The 24206-nt window shown below is 41.1% G+C and overlaps 1 protein-coding gene across 1 annotated transcript in view; it reads right to left on the reverse strand.

The window, feature by feature from the left end:
• Positions 1-479: 479 nt before the first annotated feature.
• prkd1 (protein kinase D1) overlaps positions 480-24206 on the reverse strand; it is a 350726-nt gene continuing 326999 nt past the window's right edge. The window contains exons 17-19 of the mRNA XM_064308071.1: positions 3811-4078; positions 2632-2717; positions 480-1709 (exon numbers count right to left, since the gene is read on the reverse strand). Of these exons, the coding sequence (XP_064164141.1) occupies positions 1491-1709; positions 2632-2717; positions 3811-4078 (573 nt within the window). The 3' untranslated portion in view covers positions 480-1490. The remainder of the gene's footprint in view (positions 1710-2631; positions 2718-3810; positions 4079-24206) is intronic.

The following is a 24206-nucleotide window of genomic DNA, read 5'->3' on the forward strand; positions in this document are numbered from 1 at the left end:
TGGCTGTGCCAACAGCTGTGTATCTCCCAACAGCTATGTTCATAACTGTGTGACTGTCTGACTGTTTAGGGCAGTGTGACTGTGTTTATGGTTGAGTGACTTGGTCACAGCTCTATGATTGACTGGTTTTACTGTTTCTTACATTTCCCTTGATCTTTTAGTGCTGCAATGTTGCACAGTTCCACACCCCATTCTCATAGCTCTCCTTATCCAGCACTAACTGATTTACTAACTGAAAGATCATGGTTGGAACAGTTAAGTCTAGATTTTACAGCTGTGAAATATTTATGATGGACACACAGAATGAGTGTATACTGCCACATCTGAGTGGGAGTCCCTCTTCACCAGATATCACACCACAACTTTACTATGAACTCAAGAGGTAACAATATGTTAAATTGTGTTTATGGCTAGTTTAAAAAAGGGTTGAAACAAATAGTTTATACAAGTGCATCAGCAATGAAAAAGAGCAAAGTTTAAACTTCTGATTTGAGGAATGGGGCAATATTAGGTACAATATAGAGTGTCTAATCTAACAATTTAGACACTGAAGACGGCTTAGGCCGAAACATGTCTGTCTATTTTCATGTTCGCAAATAAAATCTAAATAAGTATGAAGAAGTCTTAAGTTGCCAAGGGATACATTTTTTGATCACTTTCGTTAAATGTGAGTGCGCACTCCCGTTTCTCTTTATTTTATGTCATTTTGGGATATTGCAGCACCGGTAATTTAATTATTCTTGAGTGTAGGTTAATAATCATCAGAAATATTAGGTAAAGACAAGCCATACGTTACAAGTGATTCTTAATTATATCACACTTAAAGATACATTATTTTATTTCCATTGTTTACATTCCATGAAGAAAGCATGAGAGAACAAGACAGCAATGGCAGCAGTAGAGGGAGCACAGGCAGCCCTCTGAACAGCACACACATTCTGCTATTTCTGACAAGGCCAAATACCAAAGGCCCAGATGTCCAATCTCTCAGAGAGAGAGACACAAAGAGAGAGATGGGGGTGGGTAGCACAGTAGAAGTGAAATTGAGACCTATGAGCACCAGGCATTGGGCCTAATACCACCCAGTTACCATTTGTGCTGGTGCATTTGTCTGACACATAAGTCACAGGCTTAGAGCCTCAGGGAAAGCCAGCTCTCCTGCATTTTACACAGTTGAGCATTGAGAAAACTTGTGCCATCAGGATATGCAGTGTCCAGAAACAAACTTTTACTGGGTGCTTAGAAGGTCACTGCAGAGCTAGCCTTCTTGTGATGTGTAAGCCCATCCTCAGTAGGGCAGATCGAGGGTGGGGTTTGTCCTCTCTGACTCAGAAAGCAGGGACAGACAATCCTACAGCAAGTCATCCATTTGCAGATGGTAGTTTTGGACCACCGCCCTTACTTGGTGGGTAGAAACAAACTGACCTAAGGAGGTGGGGTAACAGTTCCAGAAGGCAGAGTCAGACAGTCCAAAAGGGGTGGTATCACTTTTACAGGATATGGATTCTGTCGCTGAGCATCCTCATCTCTGCTTCCTTGGGCTCCACCCCCTCACTGACATCAGCATGGGGGTTGACCAGGTGGGCGGGGTACTGCAGATCATGTTGCTCGGCGAAGTGTTCCCAGCGTGTGTCGTCACTCTCGTGCGTGATGTAACGCTCACTCATTTTACACTCCAGACCTCGCAGGTCCAGCCACATCTGGTAGTCCTGGAGACAGGAGCAGTACACAGGGAATATCGGCTCACAAAACTGTCTGTGTCAGGTTTATATATAAAATATAGCCCCGGAAACTAGCAAGTGCAATCTGTGGGAATATTGCCTGTGCAGTTAAGCACATGGGCTTATGAAGCCCAAGGGTGTGCATAGAGCTGTGGATAATCAAAATGAGCTGAAAATCAAATGAGCTGAAATAGTGTAGAATCTGATTAAGATGAAACATTTTGCGTTTGGAGAGTGTTATCTGCAAACAAGAATAACACAAGTTGCCTGGTACCAATCCTGATATAGGCAATGAGTCACAGCCTGATTGATTCCCCAGCAGACATGTGGTCTGGGCTACATCACATTTGCATGATGATGACAGGTAATATAAATTTCAGGAGGACCTAGGTCCTGTTCTCTAGCACAGCCTAGCACACATTACAGGACATGATTCAGTTCATAGGTCTTTTATAGCCCACTGTTCAGATGAGTTCCTGTGTCACACAATCACTAGGATAGTGAAGCTTGTATATCAGCATGTCAGACTTGTTTAAGAAACAGACACAGTGTGAAAGAGCTGGACCATTCTGGTGCTGTTTGACAGCAAGAGACAACAATTCACAAAGAGGCAGCAAAAGAGAAACAATGTGAATAACTGTCTCCTAGGGCTTCATATGGCTGTTTCCTCAGATGACTGCTTTTATATGGACTTACATATGAGACATATTTACATTTTTTGTTTTACAAAAACAGCAAAGGCTTTTTTCTTACCTGAGCCTAATCTAACGTATTCATATTTTATATCTATACCCAGAACAATATACTACTTCTTCTAAAAGTCTTGATTGCCTTGACCCAAGAGTTGCCACATCACATTGCCACATGAAGTTTCCACATCACATCCAGAAAGTAAATATGATATGTTCACCTGTAGCCAGGGATGGCTGAGGGACTTGTCCACACTGTACCGTTTCCTCATCTTGACTTGAAGCAAGTTGTTAATGAGGTCAATTGCTAGAACAACAAAACAAACAGCCAGAGGACTCTCTGAGAAGGGTCAGCCAAAATCCAGCAGAGAGGTAATGAGCAAAGCAAACAGCATGTCAGGAGTAGCACCAGGGTGACACACTACTCATTTTCTCTTGGGATTCCTGACCTATAGTCTCCTCTATAGTAAAACCATTTTTTGGCATTACTCACACCAGTAGGCTAAAACAATAATGGAAGGATCTTTAGCAAAATGATTTAGGTTTGCTGGAGTGCTGCAGAACAGCCTTGCAGGCTGTTTGTGGGCCAGTCTTATTGAGTCACAGTCTTGGGGATTCACATGTAGGGCGTGAAGCTCGACCCAGAACTCAGCAGCTGTGCACAGGTAAAAGTAATCCAGATTAATACTCAATTGCTTTAATATATATGCTCCGTGGATTTTACTGTTGACTATTTGCCTAGGACACATCCAAATGTTTTTTTTTTTAATAGGTTGATGTTTAAGTGTGTTTAAGTATGGAGTGTTTAAACAAGGGTTCAGGGTGAAATTAATGACATGGCTTCAATGTAAGACTGGCTTTATAAAAACAAATATGATCCACAGGTGGAAAAAAGGCTTCAACTGTTTAGGAGAAGAAGCACATGAAGTGGACCTGATTTCGAGTACCAAAAAACCAAGGCTGGGAAATGAGGTGAACTCCTGAACTCTGACCCTGTAAAAACATTGGCATTTAATAACAGGGAATTGCATACTGCCACAGACAATTGTCCTCCTTCATGCAGAGTCTAAATTTAAGGTCTTTCCAAACAAATCCTCAATCATGAATGTACAGTTATTACCATTATTAGTCATACAGGGTGGGTATTTCATTACTGTCTGGTAGTTCATACAGCATTCTAAAAATGAGAAACCACTTACATTTCAGATGACATCTTTAAATTATCAAGGTAATGAAGGATTTCCTGGTTGTGAAAATTAGATGAAATTAGTTCAACAGATGTAAAAACCATAAAAAGGCCATAATCTGTAGTCTCTGGCTTGTACACAATCAATCAGAAATAAAATCAATATGCAATCAAATAAGGGGAAAGTCATACAGAAATATGGAATTACACTGACCTTCCTGGGAGACCTTCTTCCAGGGATTGGGAGGGTACATGAAGGCAGCATTATGGATCTGGTCATGGATGTCTTCATCTTCATTGAAGGGAAAAGTCCCGCTCAGGCTAACATAGACTATGACGCCCACGGACCACATGTCCAGTGAGCGGTTATAGCCCTTATTCCGCAGGACCTCTGGGGCCAGGTAGGCTGGGGTTCCAACTACTGACCGTCGAAAAGACTTCTCACCAATGATGCGAGCAAAGCCAAAATCACACAGCTTCACCTAACAGAAAAACAGCAATTGGGATCACTCAGTATTCACAGTAAAACAAGCTGTGTGTTTCTGCCTTAGCTGCAACAGAAAGAAAATGCATCAATGCTGCCTGATCTGTCACTTCAAATAACAGATGCTGTAAGTGGTTCTCCACTTAACTGTATCACGTAGCTGCAACTCTGTGTTTCAAAACTCAAAGGAAAATACTTACATCACTCCAAAGAAAGTTCACCGAATGCAACTGAATTGAACAACTGAACAATGAGATATTAGATATAAGGCTCCTTAGGATAAATACTCAATAGGTTCAGTTGGAATTATCTGAGGAAAAAATGAATGGCCATTAGACAGAACAAACAGAGAGAGAGAGAGCCTGACTTTATCAATGAGGATGGGAACAAGCACATATTTGGACAAAATGTACTTAACAATGTCACAAACTTACCCAGAAATAACTCTGACCACCATATAAATAAAAACGGCAGACATCTACTGCAGCTCTGTCATGACCTGGGTCTATATATTGTCAATGGTAGGATACGAGGTGACTCTTATCCTACCATGCACCTGCACCTGCAGCTCATCTCTTGGTAACAGCACAGTAGATTATGCGGTCACAGACCTAGATCCATTCTCTCTCATAGCATTTACCGTCAAGCCACTAACCCCTCTGTCCGACCACAGTCAAATCACAGTCTATCTCAAAAGGACAGAACCTAACACCAGCACCCACATCCCTCCCAGTAAGCTGTACAACATCAACCAATCATACAGATGGGAGCCAAACAGCACAGAAGAATGTCAGAAAGCAATCAATGATCAAGAAATTCAAACACTATTGGATACCTTTCTGGTTACTACAAACCCTCAGAATAAAGAAGGACTAAATCTGGCAGTCAACAATGTAAATAACATATTTGAAAAGGCAGCTTATATCAAATTTAAAGAAAAAATGCAATTCCCCTAAACATATCAAAGCTGAAACATGGTTTGACAAAGATTGCAAATAAATTAGGAAAAAACTAGACAAATATCTAATCAGAAACAGAGATCAAACCCAGATTTACGCCTTACTTACTCTGAGACATTGAAACACTATAAGCACACCCTCAGAACCAAAAAAGAGCAACACAAATGGGCACAACTGACAGTAATTGAGGAGTCCATCAATTCTAACAGATTTTGGGAAAACTGGAAAAAATTAAACAAAACAAAACAAGAGGAATTGGCCATCCAAAATGGTAACATATGGAAAGATAATTTTGAAAATCTATATAAAAGTATATCACATTAAAATCAAAAAATTAAACAAACTCGAATTAAGCATTAAAAACAATCATAATCCGTTGGACACCCCAATCACTGAGCAGGAATTGATTGAAAAACTTCACGTGCTCCAATCTGGAAAAGCTAGCGGGCTAGATGGCATCTTGAATGAAATGCTAAAATACAGCAACCAAAAACAACAAAGGGCAATTTTAAAGCTATTCAATTTGGTTCTGAGCATGGGTCTTTTCCCTGACATCTGGAATCAAGGATTAATTACCCCTATATTTAAAAGTGGAGACAAATTAGACCCCAATAACTACCGAGGCATTTGTGTGAACAGTAATCTGGGGAAGGTTCTATGTAGCATAATAAACACACGGCTTCTAGACTTCATTATTGAGCACAATGTCTTGAGTAAAAGTCAAATTGGATTTCTTCCTAAACACCATACAACTGATCATATTTACACCCGACACACACAAGTAGAAAAACACGTTAACAAAAATAAAAACAAAGTTTTTGCCTGTCTTATAGATTTCAAGAAGGCCTTTAATTCAATTTGGCACAATGGTTTGTTCTACACACTTATCCAAAGTGGTGTAGGGGGTAAAGTCTATGAAATAATCAAATCAATGTACACCGGAAATAAATGCAGAGTCAAAATTGGACACAAAAGAACGTAATTCTTCTCCCAGGGGCGAGGAGTGAGGCAGGGCTGCAGCTTGAGTCCAGCTCTGTTCAACATTTATTTCAATGAATTGGCGACGGTGTTGGAACAATCTGCAGCACCTAGACTCACCCTTGATGATAAAGAAATCAAATTCCTTCTCTATGCAGATGACCTGGACCTCACCCACTGAGCATGGACTGCAGCAGAGCCTGCACCTGGTACAGAAACACTGTCAAGCCTGGGCCCTGACAGTGATTATGACTAAAACCAAAATTATGATATTTCAAAGAAGATCCAGACCTCAGGGAAACAAATACAGATTCACATTAGCAAATAAAACAATAGAAAACACTAACAGTTCACTTATTTAGGCCTGAAAATAAGCTCAACAGGAAGCTTTAACTTGGCGGTAAATGAACTGAAGGAGAAAGCATGCAGGGCATTCTATGCCATAAAGAGAAATACCCAAATTATACTGCCAATCAAAATTTGGATTAAAATATTCCAATCAGTGATTCAAACAATTGCATTATATGGCAGTGAAGTGTGGGGTCCGCTCACAGAACAAGACTTTGCAAAATGGGACAAACACCCCATAGAAACCCTGCATGCAGAACTTTGTAAAAACATCCTCCATGCCCAGAGAAAAGTACCAAACAATGCATGCAGGGCAGAATTAGGCCAATATCCACTATTGATTAACATCCAAAAAAGGGCAGTTAAATTTTGGAATCACATCAAAAACAGCGACCCCCACTCGTATCATTACAAGGCCCTGAAATACCAAGAGATGAGCCCAGAGAAGAGCCACCTCAGCCAGCTAGTCTTGAGGCTTAGTTCACTAACCACCCCTAACACAAAGCTGCCTCAAGACAGCTCTATACAATTAATTAGAGTCAACCAAATTATAGCAAAACATAAAGAAAATTACATCACCTATTGGGACACACAAACAAAAACACAAAGCAAATTAGAATGCTATCGGGCACTAAAAAGAGAGTACACTGTGGCAGATTACCTGACCACGGTGAAAGAAACAAAAAATATAGACTCAGTGATCACAACCTGGCCAATGAGACCAGTAGACACCGGCAGACCTGGCTGCCCAGAGAGGACAGGCTGTGCTCCCACTGCGATCAGGGGGCAGTGGAGACAGAGCTGCATTTCCTGACACAATGTGAAAAATACAGTGAGGCAAGAAGACAATACTTCTTCAAAATAAAAGAAATCTGCCCTCAATTTGAGACACTACCAGAGGTAAGAAGATGCCATTCTTCTTGGGGGAGAGGAGAGGAGAGAATGTGTGGCTTTGGCTGCGCAATACACTGCCACTTGCCACAAAATGAGGGACAGTAAGTAATTATAACACATGAGCAATTACAAAATAATAATAATAATAATTTTTTTAAAATTAATTTTTGTATAGTTTTCTTAATTATTGTTAAATTATATATTCACTGTTTCACCAAATTTACACTTGACATTACACCTGCTAACATACAAAAATACCATGCAAACACATCTTTGTACTCTGTTCACATGTTTATTGTTTGTTGTAGCTACGCTTTGGCAATATGTATAAATATGTACGTCATGCCAATAAAGCTTATTTGAATTGAATTGAGAGAGAGAGAGAGAGAGATTTTTAAAACCGCTTTTATTGAGACATTGTTCCAAACAAAAAATTACAGTACTTCAAAAAAAAAAAGACCCCACAACAGAAAACAAACCCAAACACCCAGCACAGGCATAGAGAGAGAGACCTACAAAGAAGCAAATATAAATGAATCCCCCTTCCCACCCCCACACTTATAACCAACACACACCTGCACCTTGTAAACACCCAACCACACAGCACACCAACAGCCCTTTAGATAACCCATAGGTAGCATGGAAAAACCATACATCATTACACATGATGAACAGTCTCTACTAGAAAATACTTGACACTGTTGACAACCTTTCATTTCTATCCCCAAAGTAACCCTGGCTACTCTACTTAAATACATATGAACAGTTCCCCATCCCCGACCATGTAAACAGCCCCATCTACACACAAAACATTCTGAAATCAAGATCATTAACAAAACTATAAAACTCATACTCTGTCCTAAGGCACGCAGAGACCAATCCCCTGGGCCCAGGAGTTCAAAAGTGATCTGATCAGATTTTGACTATCGGATTGGATTAAATCCTGCAAATGGGTAGTTCAAAACCAAAAAACAGGATTGGGATCACTTTGGAATCCGATCAGATCAAGTAATCGAATCCTAGCTTTAATCTGGATCAAATCTTCAAAATGCGTAGTTCAAAAATGATTGGGATCATTTTGATCCAAAAAATCAGGATTACCTTGATCCCAGTAGAAGGGTGGATTTAGAGTGGATTACCAAAACAAAATATAGTATTCAATTCATTTCAAAATACATTTCAATATAAAAAGATGGTAGAGTTTGTAAATTAAAATAATACATTGTTTGTAGGCTCAATGGCTGCAAAATTTTTATTTACTTTTTTCTGTCACATTTACAGTGGCCTCTAGCCTACCTCTCAGAACAGCGCATTTAACCAAATAATAAGTTTATCAAAATACAGGCCTGTTTTGCTTTAATATTTAGAAACAAACCTTTTATGGCTTTAGATCAAATACAAAAATGTTAGCACTTGCAAACTGCTATTCCTTGCATCAAGAGCTGTCAGAGCTAAAAGATAGTTTTATATGTAAAAAAAACAATATATATATATGTTTACATTTGTATGGCCATAAAAATTGACACTCAAAAAGTTACATATTGCACCTTTAAAGCCCCCCGAATATTATATATAATTTGAAGGTTAGAAAATCGTAATCTTTCACAGTAATGTTCCAGTGCTTTAAAGCACTGATAATCAGGATCTGGTAATCTTGAAAAGTCTGAATCTGGATCAGGATGATCCTATCCTGAATTGCTTTGAAATACCGGGACAAAATCTGGCTGAGTTGTCTGATCCTGGATCAGAAAATACGGGATTTCAAAATCTGATCGGTTTAGATAAAAAAGTTTTGAACTCCTGGGCCCTGAACATTAAAACCGGATCCTCAGGCCCATAACTAATTTCTTCTTGAGTGCCATGTAGCCAACTTTGCTTGACCAAAAAGGAAATTAAACAACACACTTTTTGCTTTTGTCCTTTCCGACTACATTGCCTCCAGTATGTACAGCCCCACTGTAAAAACCACTCCCATCCTCCCACAGAGCACATTAAGCAAAGCAAAGACAATAGATAAACGGTTACAGTCCAAACATGCACAACTGTTACAGACACACTACAAAATGGGCACCCCTCCTGCATATTTGAGTCCAGCCAAGGACAGAAAGGTGTTAGTCACCAGAGCCGCATGTATTATCCTCCATTGAACTCCCCTGACCACTTGGGCAGAGGGGGGTTTGAACAGCACCCTCCATCTAAACCAGGGGATGGGAACGTTTTTCCTGTCTGGGGCCAGATTAACATTTGCATATACAACAGTGGGCCATAGACTGCTATGAACTCTCATGTTAATTACAGACATTTTTTTCATGTTATGCTGACTGAATGTTCATATGTAAACTTGATCTAAAACTGAAACATACCTTAATTTCTATGTGATGGTTGACTACACTTTGCCTCAACCAGTTGTAGAATGTTTTGTGGCACTTATGTTGTTGCCACATGAAGCTGGCTCTCCAAGCTGATGTCTGTCAGTCTGGAACGTAGTCTATCCTTTGCAAATGAGAGCTTGGAGAAGAACTGTTCACAGCGGTATATCAAATTCGGAAATTTGTAAATGCTTATGTTTTGCTTGTAGAAATCGAGCAGATCTATGTTGCTGTGTCTGGCCTTTAGCTGACAGTTGTTCTGCAGTTCAGTGATCTCTAGCTGCATGCACTCCAGCACATCAGCAGCACTGACTTTAAATAGAGTGACAATTTCAGTTTGTTTTTCTGGAGCAAGTATTTGCGCAGTAGCAACAATGCACTCCTTTACAAATTTGCCTTAGGAATACGGCCGCAGTCTTTTACCAATCAGTTCACACACCACGTAACTTCTGTGACGCAGTCCAGCTCCTTTTTAGGCTGCAGGAAAGACGCTTGTTGTGCAGCGAGATTATTCCTCAACGCCTTGACTTTCTCAGCTCGCACCATTCCTTCAAGAGTAGCATTACTTGCATATCTGCAGGTGTAATGTCTCTCAAAATTGCTCTTTTTGAGAATGGCAAGAGCTTCTCCACAAATTAAGCAAAGGGCTTGCTTTTCATTTCCACAAAAATGTAATCCTCCATCCATTTCTCTTGAAAAACACAACCCTCTGCATCATCTTTTTTTTCGCTTTGCCATTTTCCCAATTAAACTGTACACTTGAGATATGACTACTTGATGGCTTGCACGAGTCACATTGCTAGATTTTATTTGGATGATGAAACTGTTGCCGTTTTACTGTCTTTCATATTTCATCATCTTCAAAGGCAAAGTTTCATTTTGTTTTGCCAGTTGCTGTTATGTTATAACCAACTATTTAATTATTTTTTTCAAAATAGGAAAAATACAGTGGCCATATCAAATATAGGAGACATCCAGCGGGCCATGTGATATTGACTGGAAGGCCGTATACGGCCTGCTAGTCAAAAGTTCCCCACCCCTGATCTAAACCCTGCCATGCTCTGTCCCCTCAGGTAACCCTGCCACTGATGCTCCTTAACATCTCGTAGGGCCCTAATGTTCCTGATTTTAACAACTGCAGCATACAAGGCATTTCCCTTCGCCCTCTTAACCTCTTAGCGCAAAGCCCCTAGTGGTTTCATTAGTAGACGACACACGACAACTATGCTCAATACGGAGTTTTGCAGCGGCACCATTGTCGCTCTGGTCGTTCATTTAACACGCCTCCCTCCCTGCAGTCTCATCTACAATTACACCCCCCACCCATGACATAATGGACAATATTATCTATCTGGGCATTCATAAAAATATTCTTTCACCACTCAAAAGTCGTATTCCGTCATAGCAACAAGATAAACCCGACAATAGCCTTAAAATATACTAATACAGTAGTGAAAACGCTGCTCACTGAATAACAAAATAAACGAGACAAAGTTTAAAAAAAAAAGGTACCATGTCATTCTACAGTCAATATCTGGGACTAAATATTGAATAAATGTACAACCATACCATTGGTTTTACGCGTAGAGATGTCCCTTTTGAGACTAAGTGGTCATACATTGTCTTGGACAATCCCTTTGTGAAATATACGCGCATTTGTGATGCCTAGGTATCTTCCAAAATAGCTGTGCATAATACCACACGTGTTGTTTACGGCGTTGTCGCCCTTTTTAGTACAGTCTGGCTTGATTGACAATTCATTTATTTAGTAGGTGAGAGTATAAGCTTTTTAACGATGTATAGGCTACATGTCTAATTCTGCTTTTGGAATAGCGTTTTATAGGTCAGCATAACCGGAAATTTTCTTATCATCGCATTCAATTACGCATTCACTCTGCGGCAGCAGTAAAACAAAGATGCTGCTAATGAAACGTTGTCAAATTTTTCGGAATTTCTTGGAAAATACTATTATTATTGAGGACTTCTGAGCATAGCTAAGCCATATGTTTGCTGATAGACCTAGCTGACATCGTTTTCTGGTGTAAGAGAGGAGCGGATAGAACTATATCATTGATTTCCTGTCTCTGTCTCTATCTACTGAAAACAGATAAGATTTCATCATTGCTATGTAAGTATTACTGCTCAAAATACTTCAATTATATACGTTATTTTTGAAATTGAATGTCTTTAAATAGGTTAGTGGTATTATATAATGTGGATATTTCACACTGTAATGTAAGCGTTAGTTAGTAGTATAATAGTTTTTGTGAATCATGCAACAGTGATGACGTGAGAGTTGGAGCATTGCCAAAACGTGGTGGATGGTTGAAAATTGTTTTCATGTCCTCCCATCCCCATACAAGAAAACATATGAGAGTACAGAGTATAGAAATACATACAAGAGTTAATTATTACATAGGTACTGTACGGCATTGTGTGACAATATTTTTGCATTATTCTTTTTACCTGATAGCAATGTTCCATTTTAAAACTTCAGAAGGGGCTCGTTTATATGCTTTATAATGGACAAAAAGCATTTTATTCATTTTTGGAGAGATTTTGGATATGTAGCTGCGGTTACATGCACACTTTTTTCACTCTGATTGAAATCATTCCGATTGAAGATTTCGGGTCAACTGTTTACATGGGATGTGATCTAATACGGTGTGGTGTTTACATGCGCCGACGCATTTAATCGGAACAGCTGTGTGACATGCGCAAAAGTGATGAATACATCACGTTAGGGGTGGGCGATATGGCAAAAATATCATATCATGATTTTTTCAGGCATGATCACGATCCACGATATGATCACGATTATTTTTCATGTTGGTATTTAAGACTATTTTGCAAGTGAATGAACAGTGCAATCAAACTAATATCCCTATTTAAGAAAACATTGCCTTTCATGGGAACAAAACCTAAAAGAAAAAGAATAACAGAGACTATTTGGGCCAAACTACCAGATTTTAATCAAGTGCAATTCTGCAAAGTATTAACATTCAACAATGCTTTCTCTTGAGGTGATTAAAAAGGTTTGTCGTGTTGCCATCCGATGTGCGAACATTTTCTTTGCAAACTTTGCAAATAACGGTGTTTTGTGCCGTGTTGGTTTTTTATATGGGGTGGTCGATGCACGTCCCCTTAGCAACCAACAGAGCTCGCTGGACCACCTCTGACTTATTTGCCGGCACAGAAAAAAATTGCGAATGTACTGAAAAAATAGATTTTAGGTTTGGCTGAGAAGACAACGTTGCATGCCTTGTATGAGCATTGTCAGTGCAACTGATAGAATGTGCAGTTTCACTGTAGCCCGATACTAACGACGGTGGGCATGCGCAGAAAGAACGCAGCCAGAAAATAATCAGTTTCATCGTTTACATGGTACAATTTTTCTTTTGATCGGTTTATGAAAAGGTTTAAACCACCCCTCTCCAACCGATTGAAATTTCAATCGGTTTGGGCCTGTTTATTCTGATTGAGGTGTTTATATGGAGCATTTTCATTCTGCTTGGGCTTTTAAACCGATTTTAATCGGAATATTAGGCTCCATGTAAACCCAGCTAGTGAGTTTCTTGAGTAAAAACAGTTGATTTGTAGTGAAATATGTGAATATGTCGTGATTTACAGCAATGCATAATTTAGACATTTTGGGTAGATTTGGAGACGCTGGGTACACTGCTTAGATTTTGCTTCATACATCTATAGTAGTTCTACATATCAACCCTTAGATTTTATGAACTTGTGGTCAAGAAGTTTTTGATGTTGCACATGTATAGTTTAACCTCCTGTATATATGCAATCTCTCAGTATTTCATTGCAAACTTAAAAATGCAAATTTATTTTTGATTTTTTGTCAAAACAGTTGCATTTGTGGCACTTTATTTCTTCCAAAATGATGAATATAAACTAATCTGCGTTAGTATTGTAAATTGTACAAATGTCTTGCTTCATTTAAGCCATTTTTCAAGTCTCTGGTGTTCACATCTGGAGTTATACAGCTTTAAATAGGGTACCCCCTAAATGGGCAAGGATTGGCAAGATTTGGCTTGTGCGCTAAGGGGTTAAAACCTTGTACCAGTCTGATCCTATTAATCTCCAGAACTTTAATAAAAATCAACGGGCAGTCCGTTGACCCCTGGGGCTCGACCCAAGGCCACCTGAGCCGCAGCTTCACTCAGTTCATGAAAAGTGATGGGGGAGTCCATTTCAGCCCATTGAGCCGGTGAAGTCTTATACAAATTTTTCTGTACAAACATCAGTACAAACCAGGCCACATCGATCAGCAGCATATAATTCCTCATAAAAATTTACAGCCCCCTTCCTGCATTTCACTGACCATTGATATAACCTTCCAATCAGCTAATCAGCTGCAAGCAATTCTTATGTCTGTCTTCCCCCCGCCTTCTCTCCAGGCCAAAGAAAAATGAGGTCGGTGCATCCATTTAATTTAATATAGAGAATCTAGCTCTTACAATAGCCCCTTTTGCTCATTCCTGGAGAGACAGACCCAAATTTCTCTTTAAACCCTCTATTTCCCACTGATTAACAGCTGTATTGCATTCAATAAGCTGCTTCTCAGCCTCTTCTATGCTGCTCTCCAGCCTTTTCATCACTCTGCTAGCCTCTGCAGTTAACCCTCTTGGGTCGGGACCTCCGCCGGCAGAGCTCGACAAGATGAAATTAACTTTCGTTTCTATTTGGATGATTAACTTCACGTGCTGTTATCATACAGACGCAAAAAAAAAAACATTCACAGAAACCTTAGAATTGCGACTTTCCAATGCGCCCATTGGCAAATAATATGAATTTGTTATATGAAATGTTTTAAATTTGATTAATTAGACCATGTATGCTTCGTTAATCCTTACTCATTACTATGTGAATTTCGCTCAGCAGGAAGTCCGCCCGAATCGCATGTTAACGGCATTATAATTATTCTCCATAGAAGGGGACTAAGAGAGGGGCGATGCGAGTTCCATGTGAGAAATGCCAAGCCTGCGAAAGCAGGATGAAATTTCAAAGCGTAGCCTAATTCACTTCTTTTGAGGTAAACATTTCGTTTAATTTTGGAAAATGCCACGGATGACTGGACTTGACACGCTTCATGCCTTGTGGGAGAGCGACGATGAAGACGCAAACGAGTTGTTCAGGTCCCGATACCGATGAAGAGTGTTGTCATTTTGAATAGCGAACTGAGAATCAACTATTCTTACGATCATATTTGTAAATATGTGTGCTGTATTGCATCTTCTCTGTGTATTTGTAGAAATATTCAGCAATGCACATGTGTAAATTCCCGCACTCTGTTCTGAATTTATGAACGGTTCTACCCATTGCATCTCAAAATAGGTTACCTCTGCGTCTGGTTATGTTAGAAGTAGTAGGCAGAACTCTTTCTTCGTATATGCTGTAACTATGTCACATTTCCTAACCATTTTATTTTTATTTTACCAACACTTATCTGAACAGACAGACAAACAGACTTAGCTAAACAGTGGTTTCAGTATCATTGGTGGCTTGCGTTATTTGTAAATATGTGACTGGATAGACCATTCTTTTATTTTATATTGTTGTTGCTCTTGTCATTGTTATTTTTGTAAAGCACATTTAATTTGCACCTATTGAACGAAATGTGGTATATAAATAAAGTTTGATTTGATGTCACATTTCCTTACAATTTTTTTAAAATTATATTTACTGAGATGCTGCTCAGGAAACACAGCCTAGTTGACCACCAGCTAAGAGGCTTAGAGGCCTTTGTCTTAGAGGTGGGGAGGCATGAGGCCAGGTGTGAATAGCCTACTTAGCTGGCAGGTCCTCTTACCACATAGATATTCATTACAGAAAGGCCATTAGCCCTCCCATTGTCACCTGATGTTGAAAAATAGAAATCACAACACTAACTTTTAGCAATTTATTATATATTTCTCATTGGATTTGCTAAAATATTTTGTCAACTTTTGATACCCAAAACCTTGATGAACAAATTTCAGTGATCCAAAAACTTTGTTACTATTGTTTAGTGTGTGTTATTACAGCATTCATGTGCATGCTCAAAACTACTGTTTACAGTTTGTGTGTTTTTAGAGCAATTTACAATCCACATATGATTATGACCTATTTACTGCTACCATATTATTGTAGCTGAGTTTGTGCTGAAAACAAAGATATGAAACACTTTGGAATCACTGTATATAAAGTTGATGAAATGTACACAAATGTCAGAGCATGGCACAATCACTAGTGTTCCTCAATTTACCCTCAGTCCCCAGAGGGTTAAGTAAGCAGTGGCTCCTCCCCCATCCTATCCATATGCGGATTGATAGTACAATTAAATATACACTCACCGGCCAGTTCATTAGGTACACCTGTTCAACTGTAAACTGGACCCGTTAACGCAAATATCTAATCAGCCAATCACGTGGCAGCAACTCAATGAATTTAGGCATGTAGACATGGTCAACACGATCTGCTGAACTTCAAACCAAGCATCAGAATGGGGAAGAAAGGTGATTTAAGTGATTTAAGACTTTGAACGTGGCATGGTTGTTGGTGCCAGATGGGCTGGTTTGAGTATTTCAGAAACTGCTGATCTACTGGGATTTTCACGCACAACCACCTCTAGGGTTTACAGAGAATGGTCCGAAAAAGAGAAAATATCCCGTGAGTGGCAGTTCTCTGGGCGAAAATGCCTTGTTGATGGCAGAGGTCAGAGGAGAATGGCCAGACTGGTTAGAGCTTATAGAAAGGCAACAGTAACTCAAATAACCACTCGTTACAACCAAGGTATGCAGAAGAGTACTCTGAAGGCACACCATGTTAAACCTTAAAGCAGATGGGCTACAGCAGCAGAAGACCACACCGGGTGCCACTCCTGTCACCTAATGAAGTGGCCGGTGAGTGTATATAAATTCTTGGCTCTTAATTTTGACTTTAACCTGCAGTAGTCTGCCTTTACAAATATCCTTCTGAGAGATTTTATTAACTGCAAGATTTGGTGAAAATAATACTGCCACTCCTGCACTTATGTTAGTGCCTTGACTAAAAACCTGGGCTCCATTCCAGCAAACCCTTCAATCCACCTCATTAGCAGCATCACTATGTGTTTCCTGTAAAAATAGCACAATTAACATTTTTCTGTTTTACAAATTCCAATAACAAACCCCTTGTTCCCTGGTCTCTGGCACCATTTATATTAAGAAAAGCAATCTTTAAATCCTCCACCAGGAAAGGGAGGAAGAGAAACAAAAAAGAAAAGACAGTGCAAGCCCCAGTGGACCATATGACATGCCAAACCAAACCATGATCATTCTAGTGAGCTGATATCCCTTCTCACTGCTGCAGCCAATTTTCTCCTGCCTAAACTTCCTATTTGGAGTCACCCCTGTGTCGAAGGAAAGCCTCTGTCCACCCAACACATGCCTCACTGACCTAAGGAATGTTTTTGCATCCAGAAAATATTCAGACAGCTCAACATTCATCATATTTTTTGTTTTTGCCAGAAAATTATCAATGTCCTCCCAAGAATATACCTCACTCTCACTTCCCTGGCTTGCTGATAGTTCAGCATCTCCAAATTCTCCCATTTATTTCTCATCCCACTCGCTTTCTGATTCCCCAGTCTGTGTAGAGCCCACTTGTCCCCCAGACAACTCCCTCTGAACTCCTGCAAGTCTCTTCCCTTGAGTCTGTGTAACCCCAGGTTCCCCTGTACCCCAGCTCTTCCTCCGCTTTCTTTCCTCCACCTCAATCCGTCCAGATCTTTCACCTATTTCTGTCAGATCCACCTTACCACACTCCTGCCACTACAGACTGCTGCACTCTACTGTTTTCCCACTGCTCTCCACATCCTGCACCTACCACATCACTTACCAAACTAGTCATCAGGCCCAGACTACCTCTTTCATCTACCCCAGCCCTACTACCCCCTAAACTCATATCCCCTTCCCCCATTCCCTCATCTGAAACATCTCTCTCCTCCATTATGGATGCATCATTCTCCTAGCCTCCTTCAGAAGCGTGATCAGGTGCATTACCACTTCCAGAGGCCGCACCATATTTTTTTCTCTGTGTTCAGGCAAACTACTTATGCCCAATCTCACCACACTCAAAACAGCACAAGCTGTCTGAAGTAGTATAAACAGCATAAGAGCATTCTCCATGCTTTTAATAAAAACATAAATTCAAAGTCTGCTCCAGGTTTATATATATATTAACACGTCTCCTTAGCGATAGAACATGTTTCAAATACTGATTCTTATACCCCAACGAAATAAATTTAAAACCGCTCGCAAACTTTCCAAACTGTGATAATTCCCTCATCAGCGTCTCATCCTTAGTGAACGGGGGAACATTAGACACAGTCACCCTCATAGCGGGTGCTGCCAACAGAGACACAGCCTGTAGTTTCCCTTTCACCATAACACTGCTAGCTAGTAGCCCGTTGACTAAAATTTCCTTTTTTTTTAAGAAAACAACCACTGCCTGGTTCATCCTCGAGGCATAACCAAGATTCTTACCCCCTATCTGTTGGCTGACAACAAGCAACACATCTTCCACGAAGGTATCTGAGTCTGGGAAACACCTAACTCCATTACGAAGTGTCATCTGCTCCTCCCCTCCACCACCTTCCCCCGCTGGAGTGTCCACATGCCAAGCCGGAATAACCTAACAACTTCCTGTGCCTCATCCCAAAGTACAAAACACTTAAAACACTTAGCACACAGCCAAAAAAAAGTGAGAACCCTCTGCACATACGACCTCTCAGAGACAGAGAGGTGGCTCCAAAAGCACGCAGGGAGAGAACCCCAAGGCCAATATCACTTCTCCTCTGCCACAGAAGAACATCCCTTGTGAAATGATCAACAACAAAAAAACCCACACCTGGTCCAGAGCAGTGTCTGGATATTTTAGAGGACCTGAGGGGAGTAATACCCAGCTTGAAATCTCCTACCCTTCACCCCATCAGAGGATCAGTGCATGACCACCAGAGAACACGACACACAGCCCACCCATTACAGTGGAAGGTACCACCTAACAGAGCCCGCAAAGTACAGACCACCCATTGCAGAGGAAGGGCCCACCCAACAGAGCCCCACCCAGCATAGCCAACCCCTGGCAGAGGAAGGCCCTGCCCAGCACAGCCAACCCATTACAGATGAGGGCCCTGCCCAGCAGAGCTCCACCCAAGAGAGCCCCGCCCAGCATAGCCAGGCCTCAAGACAAGGAGTCTGGCACAGACCACAAGAGAGGATCACAGTACAGCATAGTGCAGGTTATGCTATTCCTTGACACACAGCCCACCTATGTTCAAGTATTGCCTGGTAAAAAAAACAACAAGATCATCCAGACTTCGGAAAGATGAGAGGTGCGAATATTACAACTTACCTGTGACATTATCGGCAAAAAATACAAATCGTCACTGGTTTGTTGTTACCTTCCAATTAATCTGTATTGTTATCTCTGGTAACAATGTCATAGTTCTGCTAGAAACATTGTACCGAGATGACACAGCCATTATGCGATTATAAGACACAATTAAGATTCCCCAAAGTGGTGTAGGGGGTAAAGTCTACAACATAATTAAATCAATATATGCAAACAATAAATTCAGAGTAGAAATTAGCAATAAAAGTTAATTTTTCACTCAAGGACAAGGTGTTAGGCAGGGATGTAACTTGTCCCCTACTCTATGCAATTTCTAAATAAATTGGTTAGTGGTGTTACTGGAACAATCTATAGCCCCTGGCATAACACTAAACAAGATGGAAATTAAATTCCAACTCTATGCTGATGACCTGGTGCTGCTGTCACCCACTGAACAGGAGCTACAGCAGCATCTGGATCTGCTACAGCAGTACTACCATAACTGGGCCCTGACAGTTAACCCAAAAAATGCCAAGAAAAACACCAAACAATACATACAGGGCTGAATTAGGACGGTTTCTATGGGCAATTAACATTCAAAGACAGGCACTCAAATTCTGGATGCATCTCAATTCAAGTACTAAAACAACTCATGCACTTCAAACCCAAGAGCTGAACCCTGTAAAGAGTCCACTAATCGACTGGTACTAAGACTAACTAATCATCTCATGCCTTAAAAAAACATATCTCAGACCAGCAGTGCTTCCCAAACACAAATCAGAACTAGAAGAGTGCACTCAGTAGAGTGCAGATCTCTGCCAGGCGTGTCTGTCGATTTGGGAGCAGTTGTTGATCACTTGCGGCCCCTAGCTGCCGGTTAGGAGGAGGGAGGAGTTAGCACTCAATCTATTTTATTTTATTTCACCTTTATTTCACCAGGTAAGTCATTAAGAACAAATTCTTATTTACAATGGAGAATGATGGAAATGAATTCAAATAAAATACTTGTCGTTGACTAATTTGCAAATTAGGTCCTTGGCCTGCTGTCAGCATGCACAACAAATATAAGGCTGATCGGCCCAGTAGTATCCGAGATTAGCTGCGGACAGATACACACACACACGCGACCAAATGCATGATCCCCTCCAGGCTCACGCCTGGCGGAGATAATAAACCAAACTGTTAAACAAAACTTGTTATCTGTAACATTGGAACACCCAAACCAAAACACAAAGCAAGCTTAATTGCTACCTAGCCATAAAACTAGAATACAAATTAGCTGAATATCTGAGATATAAAGCAGACGATGTCATGCCCCCGTGTTTCGGTTGTCATATGGTTTTCCTTGTGTTCCTGTTATTTCTGTTCCTTGTGCTTTGTTCCTCACCATGTCTTTGCTTTTCCCCACAGGGTGGGCGTGATCTTTCCCCACACACTCCCTAATGACTTCCAGCCCTCAGCCATTTTCTCACTCGTTCAGGTCGCATTCCTCACACCCTCCCTGATTAATTCCAATTAGTACCAGACTATAAAGCCACACTTTTTGTTTCTGCCTTTGCCAGATCGTTGATTTGTTGCCCAGCTTCACACCTTGCAATTGCGCTTAAACCCAGCCTAGCACTATTTTTCTGTACCCCGTTTCTCTGCACCTTCTTCGGTTTCCTTACCTTGCACTGTTCTCTTGGCCACTGACTGTTTGTTCATGCACCTTGTTCAGTGTTCCCTTGTCTGTTGAACCTACGTGTTGTCTTCATTGCGTCTTGTTCCGTGTTCCCCTGTTCTCCCCAGTTACCTCCCCAGCTCCAACCTCCCAGTCCAGCCCGTCCTTCGCCGGCCTCCCAGTCTCCAGCCCAGCTCCGCCGCCAACACCGGAGGAATTCCGTTCAGCACCACGCCAAGACGAATCCCGGACCTCCTCGCAAACCCTCACAGCCCTTGCTCCAAGCCTGCCTGGTTTTCTACCACATCCCGTTCAGCGCCACGCCAAGCCGGATCCCGGACCTCCTCACCTACCCTCACGGTCCCTGTCCCAAGTCTGCCCTGGTTCCTACCGCCCTCTGCCTGTATTCAAATAAACCCCTTTTCTTGAATTCCATCTACTGCTGTCTCTGAGTCCTGCATTTGGGTCCAGGCCGAGCCCGGCTCCTAACAGACGAGTCCATACCAAGAATAGGCTTGGCTACAACCCTGAGAACCTCACTACTGATATTCGCAAATACAGTGCCTTCGGAAAGTATTCAGACCGCTTCACTTTTTCCACATTCTGTTACGTTACAGCCTTATTATAAAATGGATTAAATACATTTTTATTCTCATCAATCTACACACAGTACCCCATAATGACAAAGTGAAAACAGGCCTTTAGAAATTTTTGCAAATTTATTAAAAATAAAACTGAAATATCACATTTATATAAGTATTCATACTCTTTACTCAGTACTTTGAGGCACCTTTGGCAGCGATTACAGCCTCGAGTCTTCTTGGGTATGATGCTACAAGCATGGCACACCTGTATTTGGAGTATTTCTCCCATTCTACTCTGCAGACCCTCTCAAGCTCGGTCAGGTTGGTTGGGGAGCATTGCTGCACGGCTATTTTCAGGTCTCTCCAGAAATGTTCAATCGGGTTCAAGTCCGGGCTCTGGCCGGACCACTCAAGGCCATTCACAGACTTGTCTCAAAGCCACTCCTGCATTGTCTTGGCCGTGTGCTTAGGGTCACTGTCCTGTTGGAAGGTGAACCTTCGCCCCAGTCCGAGGTCCTGAGCGCTCTGGCGCAGGTTTTCATCAAGGATCTCTGTACATTGCTTTGTTCATCTCTTCCTCGATCCTGACTAGGGATGGGGAGAGGTGCAGCCTGAAGAGGTGAGTCTTCAGTTGTTGTTTGAAATGGGTCAGTGTCTCAGCTGTTCTGACCTCCACAGGGAGGTCATTCCACCATCGTGGGGCCAGAACAGACAGGAGACGTGTTCTGGAAGTGCAGGTGCGAAGAGGGGGAGGTGCTAGGCGTCCTGAGGTAGCAGAACGGAGGGATCTGGCTGGCATGTAGGGTTTGAATATCTTGTGGAGGTATGCTGGGGCTGATCAGAGCACCTTTTTCATTCTTCCACTGTAGATAGAGAGGTTCTGCATACTTACCTGAAATCTGAGTTGGAAACCAACACAGTTTGTGACATCACAAATATTTAAAACCTATCATGGTCCACCATGCAAAGATATGCAAATTACAGTAGATTGATGAGGTAAACTGAAACCTTACAGAAACCTGACATGTTCTGACCATTTGTCTGTTGAACATGGCAGATTGCACAGTTTTAGGATGCAGTCCCGAGGTAGGGATTTCGTTACCCAAGGATCTCATTCTAAAACAAAAATGGGTATAATTTATTTATAAAAATCGTGTGGATATACCTGCTAGCACAGAGGGAATCTGGGTTTGTTGTGCACTGTTACAACCACTGCTGTAAGTTTGTGTTTACATCTCATAAAAAACATGTTTTCAATGTACAAAAATGCCAAGTTACTCACACATACAAGACATACACTGTCTATAACTCATTCATTCAAACTGGCAAAATCTAGGCCTGCCATTAAAAGAATTGATATCAGAATGACGCCAAGTTACTGTACTACAAACAATATAGGCTATCTTTCCTCACCAACATTAAATAAACTGTATTCCAAAGCAATGCTACCCAATGGTTCCTCAATTGTTTCAAGTCACTTGACCCTGTATGTATAAGCATACAGTACATGGACAGGCCAAAAATATGTGTGGATGGGTTTGTGAGAGTCAAGATTGATTGAATAGGCGTCTATATGTCCAATTTGTATTGGTGTGTATGTATTTAGCTGTCCAGCCTTTCTGTTGCGTGAATGATTGTATGATTCTTGGTATAAATGTCTGTTCGTAAATGTGAATATAACATGCTGCGAGGGAAATATCTCCATGGGGATAAAGGACTTTTCAATGTATGTATGTACAATACGTATTGTACATGCAGTATTTATTGTAAGTAGCAAATATACAAGAACTTGTACATTTAGTAAAATGAAGTTGACAAGCAAGTATAAACATATGTTTTCTGGAGGAATATGCTTCCTGTAGTTATTTACCAGAAGTTTTGTACATGAATTTAAAGTGAAATATGCGAAGTGACCCTTTAAGAAACGGTTGTGGATTATGGCTATCCTTGTGTGAATTTGTACAGTCTGATGAGCGTGTACCGTTTACCACTTTTGCTTTGCTATATATGAAAAACAGTGGATGTGACAAAGGGTGTGGTGGCGTAAGTATAAACACATGAGAAACACAGCTGAAACACAGCTGCCCAATGTATGTACTCTGACGGCCATCCAATGAGCCTTGATTGACAAAATTATCAGCAAGCCCGTAGAATTAGAGCTCCCTAGGTTGCAACTTGTGTACCCTTCAGTCCTGCTCTTTTTTTTTTGTTATTTCGTGGAGATGCACTTTTAGTGTTTGTAAGGTTTATAAGGCATTTTGATATGCTTATCTGCAAGTAGGAGACCTCTTCGCTGTTTTGCTAAGCTAGATCAGTCACCTTACATGAGAATTGGAAGTAGTAGAACCGAAACACTTGATAGGTGAGAATAGGAGCAGACGCATATGTCTCAGCAAGCTTTGCATATGATAAAATAACAATAGTATGAGAGAAATAAGGAGAAATTATGAAATGTATTAGTTGAAACAATGTTTTTAGCAGAATGGGCATGTAGGTGAAGTTTGACATGATCACAGACTATAGTGCAAAGAAAAGGGTAAGTGACCATGAGCGATATGAGTTTCCTTATCGAATGGTATATATAACAGACTGTGTAAGGCAGCAGTTGTTAAAGTGGTGGGTGAAGTAACGTGTGGTTGAGCCAAAGGAACGGGCTGATCCAGGTCCATGTGAGCTGGCTTCAGACGATCCACTGAAATGTGGTCCGGCCTCCCTCCTATGTCGAACACAAACGACTTGTCCCCTGTCTTCAAAACACGGAAGGGCCCATCATAAGGCGGCTGCAGCAGTGCTCTATGGGCATCATGGCGGACAAAGACGTACTCTGCCGTATGAAGATCAGGTGGAATGTGGGCCCAGGACAAACCGTGCTGTGACGTGGGTACGGGCGTGAAAACCTTGGCATTGTCCAGGAAAACAGACCGTTGCTGGGCTGCAGACCAGGGTGTCATGGTATTGGGGATAA

Source organism: Anguilla rostrata, chromosome 1 (genome assembly GCF_018555375.3).
Source record: "Anguilla rostrata isolate EN2019 chromosome 1, ASM1855537v3, whole genome shotgun sequence".
Classification (NCBI taxonomy): Eukaryota; Metazoa; Chordata; class Actinopteri; order Anguilliformes; family Anguillidae; genus Anguilla; species Anguilla rostrata.